Source organism: Gopherus flavomarginatus, chromosome 1 (assembly GCF_025201925.1).
Source record: "Gopherus flavomarginatus isolate rGopFla2 chromosome 1, rGopFla2.mat.asm, whole genome shotgun sequence".
Lineage (NCBI taxonomy): Eukaryota > Metazoa > Chordata > Testudines > Testudinidae > Gopherus > Gopherus flavomarginatus.
The window spans coordinates 29,939,801-29,965,732 of record NC_066617.1 but is presented as its reverse complement, the minus strand read 5'-3'; the positions used below and the strand labels follow the sequence as shown (position 1 = coordinate 29,965,732).

At 40.6% G+C, this 25,932-nt stretch overlaps 1 protein-coding gene across 4 annotated transcripts in view; it reads right to left on the bottom strand.

Moving 5' to 3' along the window:
• The window catches only part of PIK3CG (phosphatidylinositol-4,5-bisphosphate 3-kinase catalytic subunit gamma), a 59,663-nt gene extending 34,425 nt beyond the window's left edge, over positions 1–25,238 (bottom strand). Inside the window, exons 1-5 of one of the 4 annotated variants that reach the window (XM_050925302.1) lie at positions 25,149–25,238; positions 6,230–6,381; positions 3,931–5,940; positions 1,538–1,603; positions 1,204–1,429 (exon numbers count right to left, since the gene is read on the bottom strand). In XM_050925302.1, the coding sequence (XP_050781259.1) occupies positions 1,204–1,429; positions 1,538–1,603; positions 3,931–5,928 (2,290 nt within the window). In that variant the 5' untranslated portion in view covers positions 5,929–5,940; positions 6,230–6,381; positions 25,149–25,238. Of the gene's footprint in view, positions 1–1,203; positions 1,430–1,537; positions 1,604–3,930; positions 5,941–6,229; positions 6,382–7,148; positions 7,301–25,148 lie in introns of those variants that run through there. The other 3 variants (XM_050925323.1, XM_050925318.1, XM_050925310.1) reach the window with 3 other exon arrangements.
• Between the last annotated feature and the right edge of the window lie 694 nt (positions 25,239–25,932).

Sequence of the window (25,932 nt, the reverse complement as noted above, 5' to 3'; positions counted from 1 at the left end):
TCAAGGCAGGCTAATCAGGGCACCCGGGTTTAAAAAGGAGCTCACTCCAGCCAGGCGAGGAGGAGCCAGAGGAGAGGAAGTGTGTGTGAGGAGCTGGGAGCAAGAAGCTGAGAGTGAGAGGGTGTGCTGCTGGAGGACTAAGGAGTACAAGCATTATCAGACACCAGGAGGAAGGTCCTGTGGTGAGGATAAAGAAGGTGTTTGAAGGAGGCCATGGGGAAGTAGCCCAGGGAGCTGTAGCTGTCATGCAGCTGCTACAAGAGGCACTATAGACAGCTGCAATCCACAGGGCCCTGGGCTGGAACCTGGAGTAGAGGGCGGGCCTGGGTTCCCCCCAAACCTCCCAACTCCTGATCAGACACAGGAGGAGTTGATCCAGACTGTGAGGAAGATCACTGAGGTGAGCAGATCAGCCAATAAGCGCAGGACCCACCAAGGTACAGGAGGAACTTTGTCACAACATGAAAAGAGAAAGTGAGACCTCCAGTAATTTTCCCAACCCCAAGCAACATCTCCCAAGAGCCTACCAGTCATCTCCTTAATCAATCCCTACAATTAACCTTCCACTTCTCTAGGAAAGGTCTGCATAAACATCTGCAGCATCACCTGCAGGTCACACTACATCCATGGCTCAGATGAAACAAGAAGGAAAATTAATTTCAAAGCCCAGGACCCCTCACTGAGAACACACTGCTTCCCGTTTCTACCAGGAGAGGTGCATTAACTTGCACCTGCATCTGTGTTGCAGTAATACACAAAGGAGAGAGGAGTTAAGATTGTATAGTGTGGTGTCATCCTACCTCTTCATTTCATGGTAGCATGTGTCTTTTGTTTTTTCTTGTCACATTACATATGCCTTAGATTAGAAGAATATTAAGAGTACCTGAATTCTGCATTTCCTGGTTTTACAATGTTTAAGTTCTGGAAGGCACCCAGGAACACAGTGCACCATTGAGTGCCTCCAACCTTAACTCCGCATGAATGCAGTTTTCCGCAAGTGAATATATTATTGGCTTCTTTGACACCCACAACTTATGTGGCTATTTAGAAGAATTAATTGTAAAGCTCAGTGGCCGAGGTAGTAATTTACTCTTATGGACACTACAGAGAAACAGTACTGTTTGCTGCCTTGGTTTTAACACACATGGAGTGAAAAGACACATACATTACATAACAAATGAAGCAATACCTATGAATAAATACCTTGAGAGGTGACATCGTACTTTTCAGCAGAAACTGATTTTATATCCATTGTGACTTTATGCAGCAACTTAATTATCTGAACCTGTTTCATGAAATCATGTAGCATGGCTTTTCCACAGCCCCTAAGATACGCTTCTAGGATCACAGCAAACCTCTGCTGGTAGTGCATGGACTGAGCAATCTCACTTCTTAAAAACCAAAACAAAAAGTGACCAATTCGTTTGTTCTAAAGGCAGAGAAAAGGCTAAAATTAATATACATGATTTTCTCCTGAGAAACAGTCAATTTTAACAATGCCTGTAACTTTAATGTTATTTAATTTTGAAGTACTTACTCTCAAACCTCGTTTTAGTAGAAATCTGGCTAGTGCGCTGTCATGATAGGGTTCAAATTTCACAGCCTAAACAATGCATATAAAAATCAAAGTAACACATATTTTATTTAAAATATTTATAATACCTTGTTGCATTTTCTTATATGTGCAATTTACAGATGACATCAACAGAATAGAGCTCTGTCAAAGTAAAAGTGTTATAGAAAAGCACAGGTCTTTAGAGAAAAAAAAAGTTGGAAAAAGCACTGATGTTTCTTTGAATGTGATTTGATCACTGCATTCTATGATTCCATGCTAGTTGTTTTTTTTTTTGAGACATTATTATAGTGACAGATGATTAACAAACAAAAGCCACATGGAGAAGTAGCCATCCAGTCTAACTTCACACTCATGAATGTTGGTGCACTATAGTGACAGTACTCACAGATTCAGATGAGAGGGTGGCAAAAAACCAAAACATTCTAATACTGTTTTACATTAAATTATTGTGTATATTATAATTTAATAAAAGTTTTAACCCATAATTTTTCCCTTTGTTTTGAAAATAAACTAAAAATACCTCAGTAGTTTATTCCTTCTTAAAATCATTGTAATGTTTATCATCTTGAAACAAATTCTTTTAGAAAATGCACAAAGAATAATCTTAGCATCCTGCATTGTATGCACTTGTGTATCTGCCAGCCTGCATATTAACTGAGCCCCTAATTTGGGTGCAAAAATGTGTTAAAAGCAAACAAACAAGGACTTGTCTGTAAGCTCTGCTGTCTTAAAGGAGAGTGTACAGAGTAGCAGTTACATGGCAGGTCAGACTAGATAATCTAGTGGTAACTTTTGGCCTTAAAATTTACAAACCTTGAATTGCATATGTCCTGTCGAGGGGGAGCCCAACCTCCAGATGGGTGAAGATAAGGCAGTAGAGTATATAGAGGCTTTGTCAGAAGCACTGCTCCTGCAAATTTGGAAAAGCCAACTCCACTTTCTTAGGAGTCAGCAACTACCTCTGAACCTGTGCGGCTTACAAGGTCCACAGGCTGCCTTGCCACAGAGGTGCCCAATCTTATTGTAGAATTTGCTCACAGGTTCCTTGACATTTAGTTGTGTCTGCTGCTCTGGAGTTTATAACCTTTACAGAGAAAGAGCTGCCAGGCATGGAAAGGTGCAGAATAGGACCAGAATAGCTGGATATACATTTACACTAGAGAATTGCACTATTACAAATTTCTTCTGCAATCAATAATACCCTCAGTTCTGCAAGTTGCAATGGTGCAGTGTTCCCACCCCAAAGCAAACTATTGTGAAAGTGAAAGAAACTTCTCTTTTCAAACTCAGATCTCTGAAATGCTTTGTCGTGTAACTGATCTCAAGCTTTCAGCAACAGCTAGCAAGAGATCATATGAGATATTTCAAGCAAATAGGATGGTAACTCACTTTCCATTAAAACCCTGATTTTGATCTTTCTAACTTTCTATGAATGAATAAATCCTAAGTATGGAGTCAGAACCGTGATTCCTTGCCATGCCTTTTATTTTACTGTTTTATACTTTTTAAATTTTATGGAGCAGTACAAGTACATGAAAGCACAAGATTGATAGTATTGTTAGCTAAGATGCATGCACAGCAGCATGAAAGATTCTTCACACAATGCAAGCAGACCTTAAGCACAACCCAAAACTTTTGTGTCAGGCCTTGTCTAAACCAGCATTTTCTTTAAATTTTTCATTGTTTCATTACCAACAGTGGCAGCAATAGCAGGAGCACTGGTACGGACTGGCCACTGGTGTTTCAATTACTTAGTGAGAAGCTGAATACAGATTACGTTGAAGACGTAACTTTATTAAATCCTGTGCATTACTCTGACCATGTGGCTGTGTTGCTTCCAGCCAAACTCCCCACATTCCCTGGTGTCCTGTCAATAAAAATCCCTCAGGGTAGGGTGACCAGATAGCACGTGTGAAAAATCAGGACAGGGGGTGGAGGGTAATAGGCATCTATGTAAGAAAAACCCCAAATATCCAATCACTCTACCTCAGGGAAACATGGGCTCTCTGACTGCGGTTCTGCTGATCATTATACAACTGGTGCTTTAACTATCATGTGATCCAGACCTGATCTGAGCAGGATTAGAAAATCCAGTGTGGGTGGGTTTCCATCATTAGAACTACACTGGTAGTAGGGTGACTGTGGAGAAATCTGAAGAAGACTGTTAATATAGTCACAACGTGTGAATGGTAACAAAGGTAAATGAATTAAGGATATTATTAATTCCTTTTACTAGCAGTGTTTTGATTAACATTGGAAACTTCAAACAGTAGGGCATTCATAACACTGGAACATTTCAATGATCATGCAAATATTCAAGGAAACTAATGTTCAGGAATGCAAATATACCTTACCTGCACTAGTTGCAAAAGGTAATGCAGAACATCATCGTCTTCTAAGCTCTCCAGCTTTTGAACCGCCATTGCTCTTACGTTTTCATCCGAAAAGTTACAGTCCAAAAGTTGCATTGTTAGTCCAACATCCAAACTGCTATGATCCCAAGCTTCTCTTTTAGCCAACAACTGGTATGTTTTAGCCACTATTTCTTGCTGTCCCCACTTCACTGAGCTAAGCAGCTTAGGATATGCCTTAGGGTGCTTTATGCTTTCGTATCTAAAATGCCACAATAATTCTTTGTCCTCAGGAGTAAGAGGATTAAGTGGGTCAGTGTCTATGATTGCTTCAAGTTGTTTTCGAAGCTGGTTGGGCATTTCAGCTCTTGTCCTGTCCCCTTGGGGGTCAGATGTTATCCTATGTTTGGGCAAAGCTATCGGGTGGCAATATTTATCCAAAACAATAGATATAGCCATTGAGTTTTCTTTATCAGGATTGGTTGCTGATGTAAGTTTGTCAGCATTGATGCTTCCCTGCTCTTCCCCCTTACCTGAAATCTTCCACATATGAAGCACGTACTCCCCGCTACGTAACAGGGAACGGTGATCAATCAACAAAATATTTACATAATAGAGTAGCTGAGTTTTACATTTAGAATCGGAGTTGGGGGAATCATGTGACTGAAGGTTAACCTTTGTGGATAATGCCTGTGCTTTGCCACAATATATCTGTAGATTCAGTAGTGCTCCTTTAGGCAAATCTTTAATTTTAATATCAAATTCAACCCAAGTATTCCATAGAACCTCCTCAGTAAAAGGCTTAGATATGGTCCTTCTCTGTGAAAGAAGTTGTTGCCCATGTTGAATATTAGCCTCAACAAACACAGTAAGTTCAGTATTTCTTGGTAGCACTGGGATATCAATGCCAACTATCTTGACCCTGAATTTTCTATTACAGTCCCACAAAGAGATAGTGAACACCCTCTCATGATCTTTTCCATCTATTGTCAGCTGTTCATGATATCCTGTAACACCTGTGCAGTCATCCACCAAGGGCCATTCTTCTTTCTGAACCTCATCCTCCTTGGGGTCAGGAGGGTCATCTAGTACTAGGTGGATCTCTTCCCCATTTTTCAGGCACTGTCTTATCCAGTGAAAATCTTTGATTGGAGTCTCTCCTGTGATATACTCATCTCTGCCACAAACCCTGAGAACAAAATCCAGTTCACTGTGATCCTCAGGAATATCCATCAAAGATTTCTTCTTTGCCATTTTTGTGAAAAAGCTCTGAAGGATCATGTCTGGTGTGTCATCAATTGATACTTTAATTTTCTGGCTAGTTGTTCCTCTGTGTATGATTATAAAAATATTGTTATTAGTAATCTTTTTAAGCACATATTCTGGGAGTGGCTTAGATGTAATCCATGGATGCATTGAATACAATTTTGGATCTCTGCAGGCTACTTCAATCATTCGTGGTGTGACTAACCTGCGACGAGTAAATTCTAGCTCATCATCATGCACATTACTAACATCAGTGACATCATAGCCAATTAAATCATTAAGTTGCGTCTGAAATTCCTGAACCGCCTGTGCTGGTTTTTGCTTCTGGATCACAGAGATTTTGCCTACCTTTTTCTGTAACACTTTCCAATACAGTATGCAGTCCAACGTCTGTATTACTTGATGTTTGTCATAAATTTCATACCACTGCCCTTTCTTCTGATATTGAAGAATAAATTGATCGGGAGCGAATTTATGGTAAAAGTCTGTGGTTTGGCTCATCTCTATTGCACGCATCCAAATCTGTGCTTTCATTTGCTCAACAGTACAGTTGCCAGCTATTTCGAGTAACATTGTTTCCTGCACTTGTTTATTCCTTGTAGGCAGAATGAACTCAATGGATATCAGTTCCACTGAAGATAAATTACTTGCTGGACTGTGTGGCTTCATTCTTCTTCTCCTTCGTTTGGCTTCCTCTCTCATTACAACAGGCTGTTCATAATTCCCCAACTCCATGCCAGAAGAAATCTAGCAAAACATACAGATGTTTGATCACTTTCTCATTTAATTTCTGTTTGTGTACTCCTACAGACACATTAGCTCTTTTTGTTACGTTTAACTACAGGCTTTAATCATAACCTTTACATATACAATATACATTCCAAAAGTTTCTGAATATAAAACTATTTTTGTTCAGGATGGCTTATTTGAATCAATCTATTAATTTTAAAACCAAACATTAGGTACAGCAATAACTAATTAAAATTGTGCATTTATAGAACACTATCTACCCAAACATATTTTATGAATTGTGAACCTGATCGTGTAAGGGCCTCGGGCCTAAACTGCCAGACTTCAGTAGAAACTGTGATCTCTAGAAGCTTGACAATGCTTTTTTTGCTCCGACTGATTTTCTCTTTTGAATTTGTCAAACATTGATTTTCTTCCCCTCCTGTATTTTGGATTATGCTGAAATTAACACAAATGGATTTTAATAATTAAAAGACATTTTGCTATTAGTGAGCCAGTATCACAGAATGATGTCATAGTAAGCGCCGGAGAAAAATATGGTAATAGTAGCAGAGGAAACAAATATTGTTTCTATGTGGACCCCACAGAAAACGAAACTGTTGATTATTTCCCCGTTCCATGATGAAACGTTAAGATATTTTTATTTTAAAAATCCCTTATATAATATACATCTAAATTTTAGCCTAATATGATGGAAATGTTTGCAAGCCAATGACACTATAGTACATTTTATAGCAAGTGAAAATATCTAAAACAGACAAAATTAGAAAGAAATTTTAAGACAATCTTACTGATTTTAAGAAAGCAAAAATGTAATTGCTCAGAATTAGTCTCTGTTCTACCATATCAAAGTGGAAGTTATTTACAGAGTATTCAGCTGAGGAATGCAAAGTTGACTGGATGTACTTACATTTGTTCCCCTTCAATCTCTCCTTCATAAATTATGTTAGATTGCTTAATTATTTAAACCTTTTTTTAGGGAAAAAAATAAACTTTTATACATAAAGCCTCCCTCTATTTGCTTACAAAAAGCCCCAGCAATCTCATCGTGTCCTTGTTAATATTAGAACAAAAGGTAAGAACATACAACAAAACTAACCTGAAACAACAGAACACACAATGACTACAATTCGTTCTTAACGTTTCGGAAAGCAAATAACTGTGGGCACCATATTTATAATTACCAAATCAAATTGAAACATTACCTGATTACAAAGCACAGGATGAGTCGCTGAATAAGACTCATTTGTTTAATTTTAAAGTATTTTTTTTTAAAATGAGGATCATTCACAAGAAAGTTGTTTGTTTAAGTTGTTCTGCTTTTCTTGCTTGCCTTCATATCCAGATGCAAAGGAAGTGCTGCACTTACCAGGAAGGAAGTTTTAACCAAGTTGATTATACATATGATTGCTCATTTTAAAAAAGTCAGAATGCTTTTCCTGTCAGAACAGAAAAAATATATTTACAGTACTGGCAACCACAAAAACCTGAACTTAATTTTAAAACTCATGGGTGGAAGGAATGTGCTAAAAATTACCCACTTAGATAAAAAACATTAATAAAAATTAAAACAATGACATATGCATAAAACTAGCTGACTAGAAGAAATGTTCTGTATAAAGATGAACTATATTTGAAAGAGCCAAATTATAGATGCTTAGTACAAAAAAGAAAGTAAAAAAGGACAAATTAAACAAGACACAAGGCTCTAATGCTGCCCATATGGTAGTCCTTAGGACCTTTGACTAGATTGACTACCAGGGATTTCCCTACCCTCACCCCCTGAATTTCCCCAACATCCCAACAGTGGTCAGCTAGTTACACAGTGTTGCCAATTTAGTCATTGGTTGGAAATTTGAATTGAAATTGAAACATTAACAGCATATACAGTATATGATAAAATACTTGTACCTGAAAAAGTATAATAGGTTTGAAAAGTATGAACGAAGACTAGCTTCTTCCCACAGCTGTTGTTTTCTTGACAATGTTGGCACATTTATTTTGGCAATATTGGCCAACCTTATAATTTCAAATTATGATTTGTAAGCAAGGTCTGAATGAGATCTACCCTGACAGCCAGGGCAGGGGGAAGGCTTCAGGACCAGGCTGTATTTACATGAACTCAACTACTCTACCTAGGTATCCAGCCCACAGAGCTGTGTTGTCCAAGCGATCAATTTTGGCTGGTGTTGGGTTACAAATCACTTTAGTATTGAATGTGAGGATCATGAAATGTTGTTAACCTTGTTGTATGAATAAAGGGCAGCAGAACTGTACTTAGCTTGCCCTAATTGAGGGGGGTCACCCGCAGCGCTTAATTTTTGCCAGGGCTGAGCCCCAGTACCTCTAGACTTGCCATGTCGGTTATGAAAGTCAAAAACACCTCTTTCCTTACAGATCCCAGTGGAGTGAAGGGGAGGGAGAGACAGGGGTTTTGCTTGGTGGTGTGGGCTGTGCCTAAGACTCGCAGGCACTGTTTGACCTGCCCCTCTCCCCTATTTAAAGATAGAGCTTATTAGGCTCCATAGAGAGTTTTTTGTTTTGTTAAGTGACCGCTAGAACTGAAAACACTGATAATCAGGTCTAAGTGCTTAGACCTGCTGCAGGACAGCATTTCTGTGGAAAAGACAGCCCAGCCTGCACTTCTTGTGAGGTTCTCCCACTGAGAGATGAAATCACTGAGTGCTGGGTGGAACCTCAAGAGACCAACTCACAGAGGTCACAGTGGCAGGTGGCAGCAGAAGGTGATGTCACAGGGCCATCGGCGATGGAGAGGTGGAGTGAATGGTGGCACGACAAACAACTGCGGCCAGAGTGAGTGGCCAGAGGGAGTGATGAGCAGCTGGAGGAATGAGCAAGGTGCCTTCTCCCCTGCACCACCCTTCCACCCCCAAGGTGGGAGGTGAACTCATGCGAAAGCACCTCTGAACTCTTGGTCTTCACTGACCAAAGACAACAACTAGGAGTGGGGTGCGGTACAAAGAGAAGGGAGGGGCACGTTAACAGAACATTTCTTTGTTGGACTACGTTTTAGTGATTTTGCTCCAAAATGCTAGATTTGTGACTGCGAAATTTATACAAATATACATTTCCTAGTAGGCCAAGATTTTTGAAGTGCATTGTTTGCTAAGGTCATTATCTCATATTCCTGCTATCTCGAGGGATCGTTATCTTGGGGAGTTTCTGTACTAAAGATTTTTATTATAATGAATTTTTACGTAAGAACTAGGGCTGTTGATTAATCACCGTTAACTCACGTGATTAACTCAGAAAAATTAATCGTGATTAATCTCAGTTTTAATCATGCTGTTACACAATAGAATACCAATTAAAATTTATTAAATATTTTGGATGCTATTCTACATTTTCATATATATTGTATTCTGTGTTGTAATTGAAATCAGAGTGTATATTATTTTTATTACAAATATTTGCACTGTAAAAATGACAAAGAAATAGTATTTTTCAATTCACCTCATATAAGTACTGTAATGCACTCTCCTTATCGTGAAAATACAACATAACTGCACTCAAAAACAAAACAACATAAAACTTTGGAGGCTACAAGTCCACTCCGTCTACTTCTTATTCAGCCAATCGCTAGGACAAACAAGTTTGTTTACATTTACAAGAGGTAATGCTGCCCTCTTCTTATTTACAATGTCACCTGAAAGTGAAAACAGGCATTTGCATGGCACTTTTGTAGCCGTGGTACAGAGACTGCATGGCAAGTATTTACGTGCCAGATATGCTAAACATTCGTATGCCCCTTCATGCTTTGTCCACTATTCCAGAGGACATGCTTCCATAACTGATGACGCTCATTAAAAAAATAATGTGCTAATTAAATTTGTTACTGAACTCCTTGGAGGATAATTGTATGTCTCCTGCAATCTTTTACCTGCATTCTGCCATATATTTAATGTTATAGCAGTCTCAGATGACGACTCAGCACATGTTCATTTTAAGAACACTTTCACTGCAGATTTCACAAAACACAGAGAAGGTACCAGTGTGAGATTTCTAAAGATAGCTACAGCACTCAACCAAGGTTTAAGAATCTGAAGTGCCTTCCAAAATCTGAGAGAAACAACTTGTGGAGCATGCTTTCAGAAGTCTTAAAAGACCAACACTCCAATAGGAAAACTACAGAATCCAAACCACCAAAAAAGAAAATCAGTCTTCCGCTGGTGGCAACTGACTCAGATAATTAAAATGAACATGCGTCAGTCCACACTGCTTTGGATTGTTATCGAGCAGAACCATGTCCTCTGGAATGGTGGTTGAAGCATGAAGAGACATATGACTCTTTAGTGCCTCTGGCACGTAAATAACTTGCGACACCAGCTACGACAATGCCATGAGAACTCCTGTTCTCACTTTCAGGTGACATTGTAAACAAGAAGTGGTCAGCATTATCTCCTGCAAATGTAAACAAATTTGTTTGTCTGAGAGATTGGCTGAACAAGAAGTAGGACTGAGTGGACATAAAGGCTCTAAAATTTTACATTGTTTTATTTTTGAATGCAGGTTTTTTTGTACATAATTCTAAATGTGTAAGTTCAACTTTCAGGGTAAAGAGATTGCACGACAGTACTTGTATTAAGTGAATTGAAAAATACTATTTCTTTTGTATTTTTACAGTGCAAATACTTGTAATCAAAAATAAATATAAAGTGAGCATGGTACACTTTGTATTCTGCATAGTAATTTAAATCAATATATTTGAAAATGTAGAAAACATCCAAAATATTTAAATAAATGGTATTCTATTATTAACAGTGTGATTAATCATGCGAATAATCAAGATTAATTTTTTTTAATCACAATTAATCGCAATTAATTTTTTTAATCACGTGACAGCCCTAATAAGAATGGCCATCTTGGGTCAAACCAACAGTCCATCTAACCCTTTCTACTTGCGCTACATTGATGACATCTTCGTCATCTGGACTCATGGAAAAGAAGCCCTCGAGGAATTCCACCGTGATTTTAACAATTTCCATCCCACCATCAACCTCAGCCTAGACCAATCCACACAAGCAGTCCATTTCCTAGACACTACTGTGCTCATAAGCGATGATCACATAAACACCACCCTATACCAGAAACCCACTGATCGCTATGCTTACCTACATGTCTCCAGCTTCCATCCAGGACACACCACACGATCCATTGTCTACAGCCAAGCTCTAAGATACAACCGTATTTCTCCAATCCCTCAGACAGAGATAAACACCTACAAAATCTCTATTAAGCATTCTTAAAACTAAAATATCCACCTGCTGAAGTGAAAAAACAGAGCCAGAAGAGTACCCAGAAGCCACCTACTACAGGACAGGCCCAACAAAGAAAATAACAGAACACCACTAGCCATCACCTACAGCCCCCAACTAAAACCTCTCCAGCGCATCATCAAAGATCTACAACCTATCCTTAAAGATGATCCCTCACTCTCACAGATCTTGGGAGACAGGCCAGTCCTCGCGTATAGACAGCCTCCCAACCTGAAGCAAATACTCACCAGCAACTGCACACCATACAACATAAACACTAACCCAGGAACCTGTGCTTGCAACAAAGCCCGATGCCAGCTCTGTCCACATATCTATTCAAGTGACATCATCATAGGACCTAATCACATCAGCCACGCCATCAGGGGCTTGTTCACCTGCACATCTACCAATGTGATATATGCCATCATGTGCCAGCAATGCCCCTCTGTCATGTACATTGGCCAAACTGGACAGTCTCTATGCAAAAGAATAAATGGACACAAATCTGACATCAGGCATCCTAACATTCAAAAACCAGTGGGAGAACACTTCAACCTCTCTAACCACTCAGTGACAGACTTGAAGATGGCAATTTTGCAACAAAAAAACTTCAAAAACAGATTCCAAAGAGAGACTGCTGAACTTGAATGAATATGCAAATTAGATACAATTAACTCAGACCTAAACAGAGACTGGGAATGGTTGGGTCATTACACTAATTGAATCTATTTCCCTATGTTAAGTTCTCCTCACATCTTCTATGGGTCATCTTAATTATCACTTCAAAAGGTTTTTTTTCCTCCTGCTGATGAAAACTCATCTCAATTGATTAGACTCTTCCTGTTGGTATGCATACTTCCACCTTTTCATGTTCTCTGTATGTATAAATATCTCCTGTCTGTGTGTTCCATTCTATGCATCTGAAGAAGTGAGCTGTAGCTCACGAAAGCTCATGCTGAAATAAATTTGTTAGTCTCTAAGGTGCCACAAGTACTCCTGTTCTTTTTGCGGATACAGACTAACACGGCTGCTACTCTGAAACCTGTCTTCCAATAGTGGCCAGTGCTAAGTGCTTCAAAGGAAATTAACAGAACAGGGCAATTATCAAGTGATCCATCCCCTGTCATCCACTCCTGATTTCTGGCAAGCAGAGGCTCTCAGAGCATGGTGTTGCATCCCTGTTCATCCTGGCTAATAGCCATTGATGGACATTTCCTCCATGAACTTATCTAGTTCTTTTTTGAATCCTAGTGTAGTTTCAGCCTTCACATCATCTCCTGGCAAAAAGTTTCACAGGTTGACCATGTGTTGTGTGAAGAAGTACTTCCTTTTGTTTGTTTTAAACCTGCTGCCTATTAATTTCATTGGGTGACTCCTAGTTCTTGTGTGATATGGAGCTTATTCACTTTCTCCACATCAGTCAAGATTTTATAGATCTCTATCATATCCCCTCTTAGTCCTCTTTTTTCCAAACTGAAACATCCCAGTCTTCTTAATCTCTCCTCATATGGAAGCTGTTCCAGACCCCTAATCATTTTAGTTGCCCTTCTCTGTACCTTTTCCAACTCCAATATAATTTTTTTTTAGATTGGGTGACCAGAATTGCATGCAGTATTCAAGATGTGAGCATATCATGGATTTATATAATGAAAATGGAGGAGCTTGGTTTGCCAGAGTAATCAGCAAAGCCAATGCTCATAAACTATGTGAAAAGGCTGCAAGACACCAATCCTCTGGACTGCACTGACATGCAGGAAGCCAGCCACTGTCAAAGCCAATTTTAGAAGTACTTAATGAGGCTGTTAAAAATGTTGGCAACACAACACAGTTTATTCAAACAAACATGGCTATCACACATACTTTCTCTTTAAGCAAGAGATAACATTGGCCTCAAGTTTGTAGTGTATGGTAAGTGCATTGTGATTTGTTAATCCTGAAGTTGGACACTGGTTCTGACCAAGACCAGCAAATGCTCACTATCTTTCTGCAAGAAATTCAACTGACAGGTTAGAAGCATGCAGTGTAACTGTGAAAAACTCAGCAGCTGAAAAAGTGAAGAACTCTCACTGCATTCAGAAAATATGCATATATGGCTCATGAATGAACTGCAGCAAATGGGTGTCCAAGTATTAAGTCACTGCATACATTATCTTAAGGTCAGTGGTAGGCCAATAGATGAATTGCTAGATGTTCAGGTTATAGAAGACACATCTGCTGCATCTCTGACAACCCACATCTTAGGAAAGTTAAAAGCTTGTAAATTGAACCCCAAAGAGATGGCTGCTTACGCATTTGATGGAGCTGCAAACTTCTCTGGAAGACACAGTGAAGTACAAGCTTTGCTCAGAGAAAAGTGTAACTCTAAACTCTCCCATACACACTGCGGAGACCATCTACTTCAACTAGCACTAATACGAGCTGCAGAATCTTCAAAAGGCATTTAAAAAGCTATAAATTTAATGTCTTCATTATACTCTTATTTCAGCAAGAGTCCAAAAGGACTGAGTGTCTTGGAAAATATAGAAGATACACAGGACTGAAGTTTAAATTGGTCCAACCTGCGAAAACCCGCTGGCTTTCTCATGAGCGATCCTTGGCTATTGTCTTAAAATTACTGCAACCATTATTACTGGCTTTGGAATGTATCTACCGAGATGGGATGGATTTAAGTAGTGAGATTGGTGGACTACTTTTGCTACTAAATTCAGAGAAAACAATCGCCATTCTCTCTTGTAAGTCTACTGTTGAAATCACTTGGGTCATTAAACAATGCCATCCAGGCATCTGCTACAACACTAGTAGATCTCTGTCCAGCAATGGAAGCTACACTAGGATCAGTCAGAGAGATACCCATTGAAAACGTACTGGAAGATGCACAGACTTCAGTTCAGAAGTTGACTAATTAGGGCACTTATATTGATTCTTTAAATGAAGAGGACAAGAAGTGTTTGTTAAGCCAGCTGAAAAAATAAAGTACACAGACTTGATTCTTACATCTCTACAACAGCAACTTCTGGATTCTATCAACCTCTACGTTTTTACAGATGCCTGTCTATAAAACACCAACAGTTGAGTGAAGTGAAGCACTACCTGCAATGGGGCTGCAATTTGATTAGGACAAAATAGAGAATATGAACACAGAGTGGAATATCATATGATGAATGAATGATTTGACTTCAACTTCTTCTTTATCATCACTAGTGGTTTGACCCAATCTCTGTACTATGTTTCCTGGGATGAAAGAAGTAGGAAATCATCTCTTTCTACTCCCAGTCACAACTGAGTGCTCTTTTGAATAGAATTTTGTGTTCTGAAAGAAGTCGCCTTCTGAGTGATCATGAGCATATCATGAAGGACTGGAAGTACAGGACACACAGGAAGCCACCAAAAAAGAATGCACTGCATTCAAGAAGTTCATTAACAGAGTTGTGCAAAATTACAACAAGAAACCAAGATGGACGTAGATGTCATGCTTCATAGTAGGCTTGTGTAGCCAACTTTAATCTGTGTGATGATTTTAAAACATAAGTTAAATCTAATAAAATGGTTGTGAAACATTATTCAGTTTTTACTGTGGTGCCATACAGCCCATCTTAGCCCCAATGGTCTCACCCCTCATCGAGCCTCACACACACACTCTATATTTTTGAACACCCCCACTAATTTCAATTGCTGAGGAAAACACTGTTAACTGCAGTTTTTGAACGTGATCTCAATACAGATGCCATATGGAGCTGGCTTTCTCGAAAGACTAGATTGAGGTATCCATGTTATTTCCTGCGAATATATGTGCTACAAATGATGACCAAGTGTATGGTTGTGGGATACCAATATTTCTGAGAGACTGTGGTAATATATGAACTTCTGATAATGTATTTACCATTTTATACTTAACAGCTATACTTTTAATTATATATAATATGTATGAATGGCTAGAATATTAATCAGTTATTTGTATTACATATATTTTTCATTTTCTGAATTTCAGCTTGAATGGTTAAAATTTGTCACAATTATAACTGGACAAAGTGAGTCAAAATGGGAAGCATTAGGGAACTTTAACTGTAGGTATTGCTACTGCTCCATTTTATATATGATATATAATGTATAAACAAACACTTCCACACACATTGAAATCTACTGTGAATGATGGCCTGAGATTCATGAAGAATTTGAAGGATGTACTTTCAACCCTAGATTTGTGCAGCCACTTATACCACAAGTTAAAGGAGCTATGAGATATGCACATCCTTCAGGTTGGAGTTAATGGAAAATGCCATAGGGGAAGGGGAATGTAAGAAAACAAAAATTAAAAATCAAAATATAGGGACAGGACAAATTTTAATCTTTTTCAGCATAGGACTTTATTAGTAACATGCTGGCTATTTTGGAGAACAGCAGGTAGAACCCACTCTGGAAAAATGGCGGCTGTGAGGAGGAGAGAAAAGTATACAACAGACAAATATAAAGGTGATCAAACTCCAGCAGTGTTTTCTTAGGGTATGTATACACTTAGAACACTACAGTGACACCGCTGTAGCGGTTTAGTGTGGACACTACCTATGCCAACAAGAGGGGTTCTCCCATTGGCGTAAGTAATCCACCTTCCAAAGAAGCTGTAGCTAGGATGACAGAAGAATTCTTCTATTATTCTAGTGCTGTCTACACCAGGGGTTAGGTTGGTATAGCTATGTCTCTCACAGGTGTGAGATTTTTCACACTCCTGAGAGATGTAACTATACCGATGTAAGTTCCTAGTGTAGACCAGCCCTTAGACATCCATGCCTATGCTAGGTCTAGAATATGGGGAGAGGAACTATAGCAGCATAGCTATGGTGCTATAGCTATGCTGGCATAACCTATAGTGGCGACAGAGTTTACAGAAATGAAAGGGCTTTTTCTGTTGCTGTAGGAACACCATCTCCCCGAGCAATGGTAGCTACATCGACAGAAGCATTCTTCCATTGACCTAGTTGTCTCTACACCAGGAGTTAGTTCAGTATAACTACAGCATTCAGGGATGTGGATTTTTTACACCCTTGAGGGCTGTAGCTATGTCAGTCTGGAGCTTGTCTACTCTTAAATACAGCAGAACAGCTGCAGTGCTGTCATGCTTCAGTGTGGACACTACCTACACCAGTAGTGGGCAACCTGCGGGCACGCAGGGAGGTGTGGACTACTGCTTCCCGCAGCTCCAATTGGCCAGGAATGGCAAACCACAGCCACTGGGAGCTGTGGGTGGCCGTGCCTGCGGATGGTCTATGTAAACACTGTCTCGTGGCCTGCCAGTGGATTACTGATGGGCCGCATGTGCCTTGTGGGCCGCAGGTTGCCCACCACTGACCTATGCTGATGAGGGAGTCTCACATTGGTGCAGGTAATCCACCTCCCCTGGAGGTGATAACTAGTTTGATGGAAGAATTCTTCCACTGACCTAGCACAGTCTATACCAGGGGTTATGTTGGTATAGCTACGTCATTTTGGATGTTTCACATCCCTGGGAGACATGGCTATACCGATGTAAAATGCTAGTGTAGACCAGGCTTCAATTTTAAATGTAGATTAGACCTTAGTTATAACAGCACTTAAGATGCCATCTTCACTAAACAAACTTCCTGGTTTCCAGAAAGATCAAGCCCCATCTACACATGAGGCAAAACACTGAAACAGTCTTTGGGCTTGTCTACATTGCAAACTTTCATTGGCATAGCTGCGTCTCTCAGGGATATGAAAATCCACAACCTTAAGAGATATATCTAAGCTGACCTAACACCTGATGTGACAGCACTAGGTCGATGGAAGAATCGTGTCCTGGGGAGGAGGATTACCAGCGCTGATGGGAGAACCCCTCCTGGCAGTGTAGGTAGAGTCTATGCTGAAGCACACAGTGATGCAGCTGCGTTGCTGTAGCTGTGACGCGGTAGCAGTTTAAGTGTAGACATACCCCTAGGCTCTCAAATTAACACTTCACAGAGGTGAAAAAAAATCTTCACAGTAAATAATTCACCTTATTCATAGCAGCGCCATCATGGTTTAAGACCCAAAATAGCAACTCTGTTAAGGAACACAATGAGGCCACTGAAAAGCCTTCAGCTAGTAATATGCAGAGTTGTTGTAGCCATGTTGGTCCCAGGATATTAGAAGACAAGGTGGGTGAGGTGATATCTTTTACTTTACCAAATTCCGTTGATGAGAGAAAGAAGCTTTTGAATTACACTGTTCTTTTTCATATCTGGGAAACTTAAGCCATGTCTATGCTAGCACTTATGTTGGCAAAACTTTTGTCACTTAAGAGTATGAAAAAAATCATCCTTCCGCAGGCAACATAATTTTTTTCAGCATAAGCACTCTGTGACATGTCATTCCATAATTTTTATGAAAATATGCTTATGATATGTATATGACATAGCTGAGATATACTTTATGCAAGATCGCTCATGTGCGATATCATTGGAAAGGTTATGATTTACTGAATGCAATTATCCAATTTGTATGCCTGTATCATTTCTGTATCTGAAGTTAGGAATATTGACTATGTATCTGCATTTCAACTATGCTACTTTGGATGACGCCCACTGCTAACACTTCAGGTACAACAATGGAAAAACGAGACAGGGCAGATGGCCCATCAGCGAGGACTACAGACTGAAAAGTGTGGCCTTCCTGTGGACTCTCCATACTGCCACTGACTCATGGATGCTGTAATACTATAGGGTCAGGTGGTCTTGTCACCTGATACTAAAATATTACTAGGACTTCTTGTAACTTTCCACTGTAAGGGAAGGGGGGTCAAGTTTGGGAAACAAAGGATTCCTGCCTTACGTAAATCCTATTTAAGGGTGGGGAGGAAGGCAAACAGGATTCCTCCTCTCCATGGCCTGGCTGCCCAAGAAGGAAAACTGAAGGCAAGAGGGAAGTCCAGACTGAGACAGGGGTCTAGTCTGAAAAGGAATATAACTGGAACTCTGAACCACAGAAGCTCTGCAAACTGCCTACAACAATATCTAGAGTGAGAAATATTATTTGTAACCAATTTCTTTAGTGAAACTAGCTTAGTTTGCATGTTTGATTTAATTTCCTTAGTAATCTGCTTTGTTCTGTTTGTTACCCCTTTTACCACTTAAAATCTGCCTTTTCTAGTTAATAAAATGTGTCTTGTTTATTATTAAACCCAGTTTCTGTAATTTCTAACTGTGGGGGTAAGAAATGTGCACACCTCTCTCGACACTGAGGGAGGGGGCAAATTTCCTAATATATCTTTGGGTCTGCACTCCAAGGGAGGTGGACATCTGAGTGCTGAAGCAAATCCCTTAAACTGAGTCTTCCCATAGCTGATCTGCAACTGGGTGTGGCTCTGCCTGTGTGTGTGTTAGAGGAGGTTTTAAGAGCCTGGCTCAGCAAGACAGGTTAAAGGGGGCCCCGGCAGAACAGGTAGACTCAGTGGCATGTCAGCACATCAGATGGCTTCTCAAAGGGTCCAACCCGTCACCTGCTTATGTACACAACACTATGTTGGAGTGAGACACTCCTGCCAACATAGCTACTGCTGCTCATTGAGCTGGTTTTATTATGTAGATGGGAGAGCTCTCTCCCATCAGTGTAATACAGCTAAATGAGTGCTCTTACAGTGGCACAGCTGTATTGGTACAGCTGTGCTGCTGTAAGCTTGTAAGTGTAGACATGGCCCAACTCAGAGTGTCACAGCTACCTACAAAAAAGGCCAGTTCACCTTGAATGGTCCCTTGAAATGTGTTTTAACTACTTATGCTAGACAATCTATTCCATCTTGTGTTTAGTTGTGACACTTTAAGTTTTCAAGACCTGAAGAACTGTGTGTAAGCTCGAAAGCTTGTCTCTCTCACCATCAGAAGTTGGTCCAATAAAAGATATCACCTCATTCAGCTAGAAATGGCTTTCAGCCATTCTTATCTATTGTAGGCAGAGCTGACAAGGATGCAAATAGTTAAGATGGTCTAACACTTTCCTTTATAAGATGCCGTTTTCAGTTGATTTTAACTTTGCCAAACTTTAAAAGTTAGGGCTGAAATTTTCCATGCTGGGTGTCAGACTCAGACTAATTTATTTTTAAAGTTCAGCTGCTTCAGAAAATGAGTTTGGGAGGAAATATGCTGTTTTGTTAATTGTAGTCTTGGCTTGATATAAGTAACTTGTCTCATTTCTTAGTGGGCATAATTGGGAAGGTTAAGTTGTAAAAAGGGGCTTGACAAACAGGATGCTGGAGTCAGGATGTCTGTGCTAGCTAAGATAAGCATTAACACCTTGATGATAGGGGCTATAGACAAGATAAACCTGGAACGTAAAGATCAGGTTCCACGTGAAGAGCCCACACGAAGAGCATGCTGTATAGGTACTGGTTCCTGCAAAGTAAACAAGCCAATCCAAAAATGTACGATTTAATAAGTAGCAAATGCAATGTAATTTACAAACATGCAGAAAGGAAGAGGTTGTCTGTGTAACTTTGGATGTGTGGTTTGCCCTATATCCAACCTGTACGCGTGAGTCTGATCAACTCAATGTAGCTTTGCTATAGGAACTTGAGTGATGAAATCCAGAGTCAAATTGAATGTTTTGGATCCCAGAGACCTGGATGAAGTGTTCTCCCAGAAATGGACAAGGTGTTCTGGATAAGCTGAGTACAAAAGGTCTCGGAGGGAATCCCAATGCTAATGTTAAAAAAATTCCTAATCCTTTTGGTTGAGAAGTTCTAGCACCTCAAACCTTTGAAGCAAGGACCTGAAATTTGGCAAGTGGGGAAGAGGTTGCTCTGGGGTCATGGAAGTGGTTTTTTTTTCCTAACCCCATAAAAATTCACTCAAATTAGCCAAATAAGCCTCTGCAAATCACCATTTGTACATGAGGTTTGTTGGAGTTTGGTAGCTAAATCTCTGAAGATTCTGTCAGAGCGGAGCAAGACTTTTCCTGCAATTGCTCCTTTTAGATGACAGGGCCACTCTGGTGCTGAGCACCAGAACTGAAAGCAGGGAAGCAGCCTGACTCACACCCAAAGAGAAGAGGAGCAGGCAATGACAGGGACAGAAATATACCAGGTGAGGGGGAAACTGTGAAAGTGTGTACCCTTATGTTCATCCTTTTTACAAGACTATGATCAATTTGTACAAAGTATGCCTTGTGAGGTATCATTTGAAAACTCAGAATTTGCTGAACATTATTGTCCTGATAAAATATGTGTGACAACATTGTATGTAAAGTTATAAGACTCTACTGTATGACATTGCTGAGACATACTCCAAGTTTAGAAAAGCAGGCACTAACCAGTTCCTCAGAGACAAAAGGCAAACTGATGCCTCAGCCAGGTGTCAACAAAATCAAATGGACTATCACCTGGTTAAGTGGCCATTCTTTGGCAGGAAGTAGGGTGTGAGTGAGAAATTTACATCTTGGCATGGAACAGCTCAAGGTTCCTGAGCAAACACCTGAACCCCAGCAGCCACCTGAACCCCAGCTGGAAATGATTCTCAAAGAGGAGAGAGATATTAAAAATGAGGAACAGAGGCCCCAAATCACCTCTCTCCCTTCATCTCTACTCATGGCCTCAATAACACTTGAAAGACAAAAGAAGCATCACTGAACTCAGAGAGGCGTCCTGGCTGAAAGAAATCCACCCAGACTGCTGTAAGCATGTGGTGAGAGAAATCTTTTTGTTTAAATTCACTTATCTTGTTAAATTAGGTATTGTGTTCTACCAGTTATTTCTTTCTAACCAATTCTGACTTTTATGCTTCATTACTTGTAATCACTTAAAATCTTTCTTTCTGCAGTTAATAAACTTGTTTTATTGCAGCGTGTGTGTGTTTGGATTAAAGTGTTTGGGAAACTCCATTTGAGAGAACAATGTTTGTGCATATCAATCTCTATTAATGAAATGATTGACTTTATATGAGCTTGTATTGTTCAGGAAAGTACTGGGTAATACAAGACGCACATTACTGGAGGAAAGTCTGGAACTGGGAATTTGCTGGTGTTGCCCTGCAGTATCATTCAAGGGTGGCTGGCTGGCTGACTAAAGCACTCTTTCAGTATAGCTAGGGGTAATTTACATGCTGGAGGCTGGGTGTGAGCAGACCAGGAGCGGTTGCTCTCACAGCAAAGCAGTGTAAAAAGCACCTCAGGTTGGAGAACTGAGCGGACACAGCTGTCCAACAGTCCATACTGTACCCTGGGGAACATCACAGAAACATGTCTGGGCAATCTTAATTCTAGCTTTCCCTAACTTCTGAGTGCTTCACTTGCAGCCTTAACATTCTTTCAGATAATTTTAATATAATTACTATACACTTTGTAATATAGTTGGAAAAAAATCTGTCTCTACATATCATAGGGCTTGACTCCACTTACCGGGGGATCGACGTGTGGTGATCGATCCACCGGGGGTAAGACCTGCTAAAAAGACTGCCGATCATTCTCCATCAACTCAGGTACTCCACGGGAAAGAGAAGCGTAAGGTTAGTTGACAAGAGAGATTCTCCTGTCGACCCAGCGTGGTATAGACACTGCAAAAGGTCGATCAAAGGTACGTCGATGTCAGCTACGTTATTCACGTAGCTGGAGTTGCATAACTTAGGTCGACCATAGTGTAAATTTGTAAAATGAAAGAATGTGTACTAATGAAAATTTGTAAAATGAAAGAATGTGTACTAATCACAAACTACTAGCTGTGAGTTTTTATGTCAATGGACCCATATATGTTTTACCTAAACATTCTTGGATCTAATGGAATCCCATTGCCCTGACTTTATTAAATATACTTGGATTCAGCAGGATCTCAATGGCTGTGCCTCCTTAGATCTGGCAAAAGCCAGCAAGAACCAGTCCTAACATTTTTACAGTTGGCTGGCATGTGTTTAAAGATCAATTCCTCCAAAACAAAAACACACCATTTCCTGGTCAATTATTCTGATAAACATCAACCAGCTGATCAGACTGGTTGTCATCTTGCATAACAGACAGCAAATCTATACACTGCCTAGCCATTACAAATATTTTTTGGACTCATCCATTTGGAAAGGACAGGGGTGGCAGTATTGTGTGATAATCTAATGGTCCTGCCATCCATTGCTAGTGGCGGGGACTGGAAACATGGACTCCTCAGGCCAAAAGAGTTATACCAGGGATAAATCTAATTCTAGTCAATAGAAATATAGATATGCCTTGGGCAAGTTACTTAATCTCTTAGTGCTGCAGTTTACCCAATACAGGCATACTACTAATCTAGTTCTTAATGATGTTGTGAGGTTTAATTGATAATTAGCATTTGTAAAGTGTTTTGAGAAGATCTGATGAAAGATTATATAGAAGGACAATGTGTTATTACTATTATGGCTTTTAATTGTATATTTTGTACCATAAAATAGTCACAACATCTATTGAACTTCGCTTTTTGAATAAAATCAAGTGCAACTATTAGAGCTTGTCCATGTGGGAATGTTTTACCAGTTATACTGATAAAGTCATACTGTCATAACCCACCATATGAAAAACTTTTATTTTGGTATAGGAGTGGCTTTTTTTCAGTTTAATTTCCCAAACAACTAAACTAAACTAAAAAAAGGCACTCTGTAGCAGAATAAGGATGTCTACATGGAGGATTATACTGGTGTAACTATACTGGTTTAAATACACAACTTGGGTTGTTTTCATGGGTCTTTCCCATGCAGACACAGAAATGTAATATCTAATACATTCTGTATCAGGGGATTGTATCCTTCTGTTGCAGGGGTACTGATTTTTCCACATCTGTTACGATCCAATGCGGAACTATGCAAATAAGATATTGTAAAACACAAATCTGTATGTACCCATACCCATTATGTCAAACCCCTTAGAAAATTACTAACTCTCAGATGAACCAGGTGAATTCTGGTACCCACTAGAAAGTATGCTAGACAACTGGCACATACACATTCATGCTTCTTATCAATAGGACTTTGAGTGAATCAAATTCTCTAAAAGCTACCCTAGTTCCTCAGCATGTTTGGGCTCACTGGAGATTTAAAGATGTTTAGATCTCTAGTCAAAGGGGAGGTTTGGTGGCAGACTCTGAAATGAGCTAAAACTTTTAGCAGCCTCCATAATTTCAAACACATATCTTGAATAAAATATAGTAAGATTATAAATAATTATACATAACTTTAATAATAGAGTGATATTGCACAAAAGCAAACAAAAGTTTGAAAGTAAGGAAATTCACAATGAAGGTCCCTGCAGCATTCTGTTTACTGCCTACTTCTTCCTATTGTGTATTTTATTTACAACACTCTGGTCTTCAGTCGCATGGTGATTTAGTCTCCACCAACACTCCCCTCTTATGCCAGCTACAGGGAAATCACAAGGGCATGTACAATAATTGGAAGATTTATGGCCTCTATATGTATAGGATGGACACAACAGACATTATTTGTTAGATGAGAAAATCCATTTATTAGTGTTTAATATTTATACTGCAGTAGATCAGATTAATATATTTTAAGGCAAGTAGGGACCATTATGAGCATCCAGTCTGACCTCCTGCATAACATAGGCCAAAGAACTTCACGCAATAATTTCTGCATCAAGCCCATAACTTCTGTTTGAGCTATAGCATATCAGGATTAGGGCCCTATTCTATTTGGCACCATACAATATGTAGGAAGACTCAGTCCCTGATTTGAAGAATTTAATCTACACTCCCAGTTATGCAAATAGATAGTCTCTTTGGGTAAAGTTACCTGCATGCGTAAGCATTTGCAGGATCAGGGCTTAAATAAATTGAGAGTAATGAGACAGAGTTTAAATTGTTACAGGAAGAAAAAAAACTGCAAGAAAAAAATAAAAAATAAATTTAAACTTAAAACATTGATAATGACACATTAAATTAACGGTTAACCTTAACTGTATTGTAATTAACATATCAGTCTTCAATTTTCCTAGGTTTTAAACAGTCTAACCTATTTTGTCATTTATATTAAGAAATATTTACATATGCTTCCATATTAATTTTTCCAAAGCGTAGAAGGTCTGTATTTACTGCTACGGAATTTAGAACACCACAGCAGTCAAACCACAACTCATACATTCTACAATGGTCACTATGCAGATTTAGAAGAAATTCCTTAGATTCTAAAATCTACAGCAGTCACTCTGGAGTTTAAAAGCATATACACCTGCTAACTGTAAGAATGGCCAACCTGTGTGCAGGATACACTTCCAGATCTTGTGAACTAACAATAAACCAATCTCATAGGATTGAACTACACCAGTGTTAGAAAATTAGGGGCCAAAAATCCCTGACCCTACCCAGTCTTTGTGTACAGTACATTAGTGTTACAACTGTTAGAGCTGTACCCACTGGTTAGTGCGTTTCTGTTTGGCTTTGTCTACATTAAGATTTTTTTCAAGATTGCTTATGTCAGCGGGAAAGTAAGGAAGGCTTCTGCAATGTGATCTGACCCCTATCCCTTGACTTCAGTGGGGCTCTGCACGGGCAAGTGGTCCACCTGCACAGAGCTCATTGCAAGATCAGGGCCTGAGAACGGGGAACTCCCAGAAGGTAAAAGTAGTAGGCCTAGGCGATAGCTTTCACTGAGGAAAAGTGAATCAAACAAGCCTTGAAGCCCTTAAGCCAAGTTGTGTCGGAGTTACACCACAGCTGCAAAACCCATTTTTTCTAAGGCCCACACCTGCCCCCCGGGGTATCATTTGCACCCAAGGCCGCCCCCCTGCTCCAGGGCTGCTGCACCTCGAGTCCAGCTGTTACAACAACCCGCCTCCTACTCCCCGTCCCCCCGGCATCCCCTGACCGCAGGGGGAGGTGCGTGTTCCAGCAGCTGCCTGGAGCCCGCAGAGGCAGGGAGGAAACAAACGAGCCTGTTCAGCTGGAGCCAGGGGCGAGCCCCGCTTGTCGCTACTCACCGGCTCCGCGCAGGTGTTTCCCCAGCCGGGAGGCGGGCAGGACCCGCGGGCGGAGGGGAGCCTGGCGCCGGCAGTCCCGGAGCTCCAGGCGCCGCCTGTCCCACTCCCGGCGCGCTGGGCAGCCGGCTGCGGAACCCTCCCCCGGAGCCGCGGCGGGCAGCTGCAGCCGCTCGGTCCAGCTCGGCGCCGAGCCTCTGGGCGGGAGCGGCCCTGTGGTGCCCGGCCCGCACCTGGCAGCTACTGCGAGTGCCGCGCACGGGCCAGGGCCTGGAGCCGGGGCAGGGCACTGGCAGCCCGGGCCGGGCGCGGAACAGCTCTGCAGGGCAACGCCCGGCGGAAGGACAGCGCGGGGGAAAGCCCAGGGCATCCCCTGTGACCCGCGCAGGGGGCGGGCAGGCGGGGGAGTGCAGAGCACAGGAGAGCCCTGAGGAATGGGGGAGGGCGCGATGGAGTTTTAAATCCCCCTTTCTCAAGTGTTGTGGCAGTGCTGGGTTTTGGTATGGCCCGGTCTGCTATGTTCCTACTTGCTGAAACAAATCCTGTCTGTGACTTCGGAGTGAGGCGCGGTCTGTAGCGCAGGTTTTGTATACGTACCCCTACGCCAGTACAATTCCGCCCACCCCCATGGAGGTGCTGCCTGCACCCCTTTGACACGGGGCTTGCATCAGTGCTAGTTCACCTGCTGAGGTAAGGCACGCTGGTGCAAGCCACAGGTTTATGGTTTTTTGTTGTAGCTGGTGCAGTTGTGTGCATTAGGGGTTGGTACTGTTGTAAATAGTGGTAC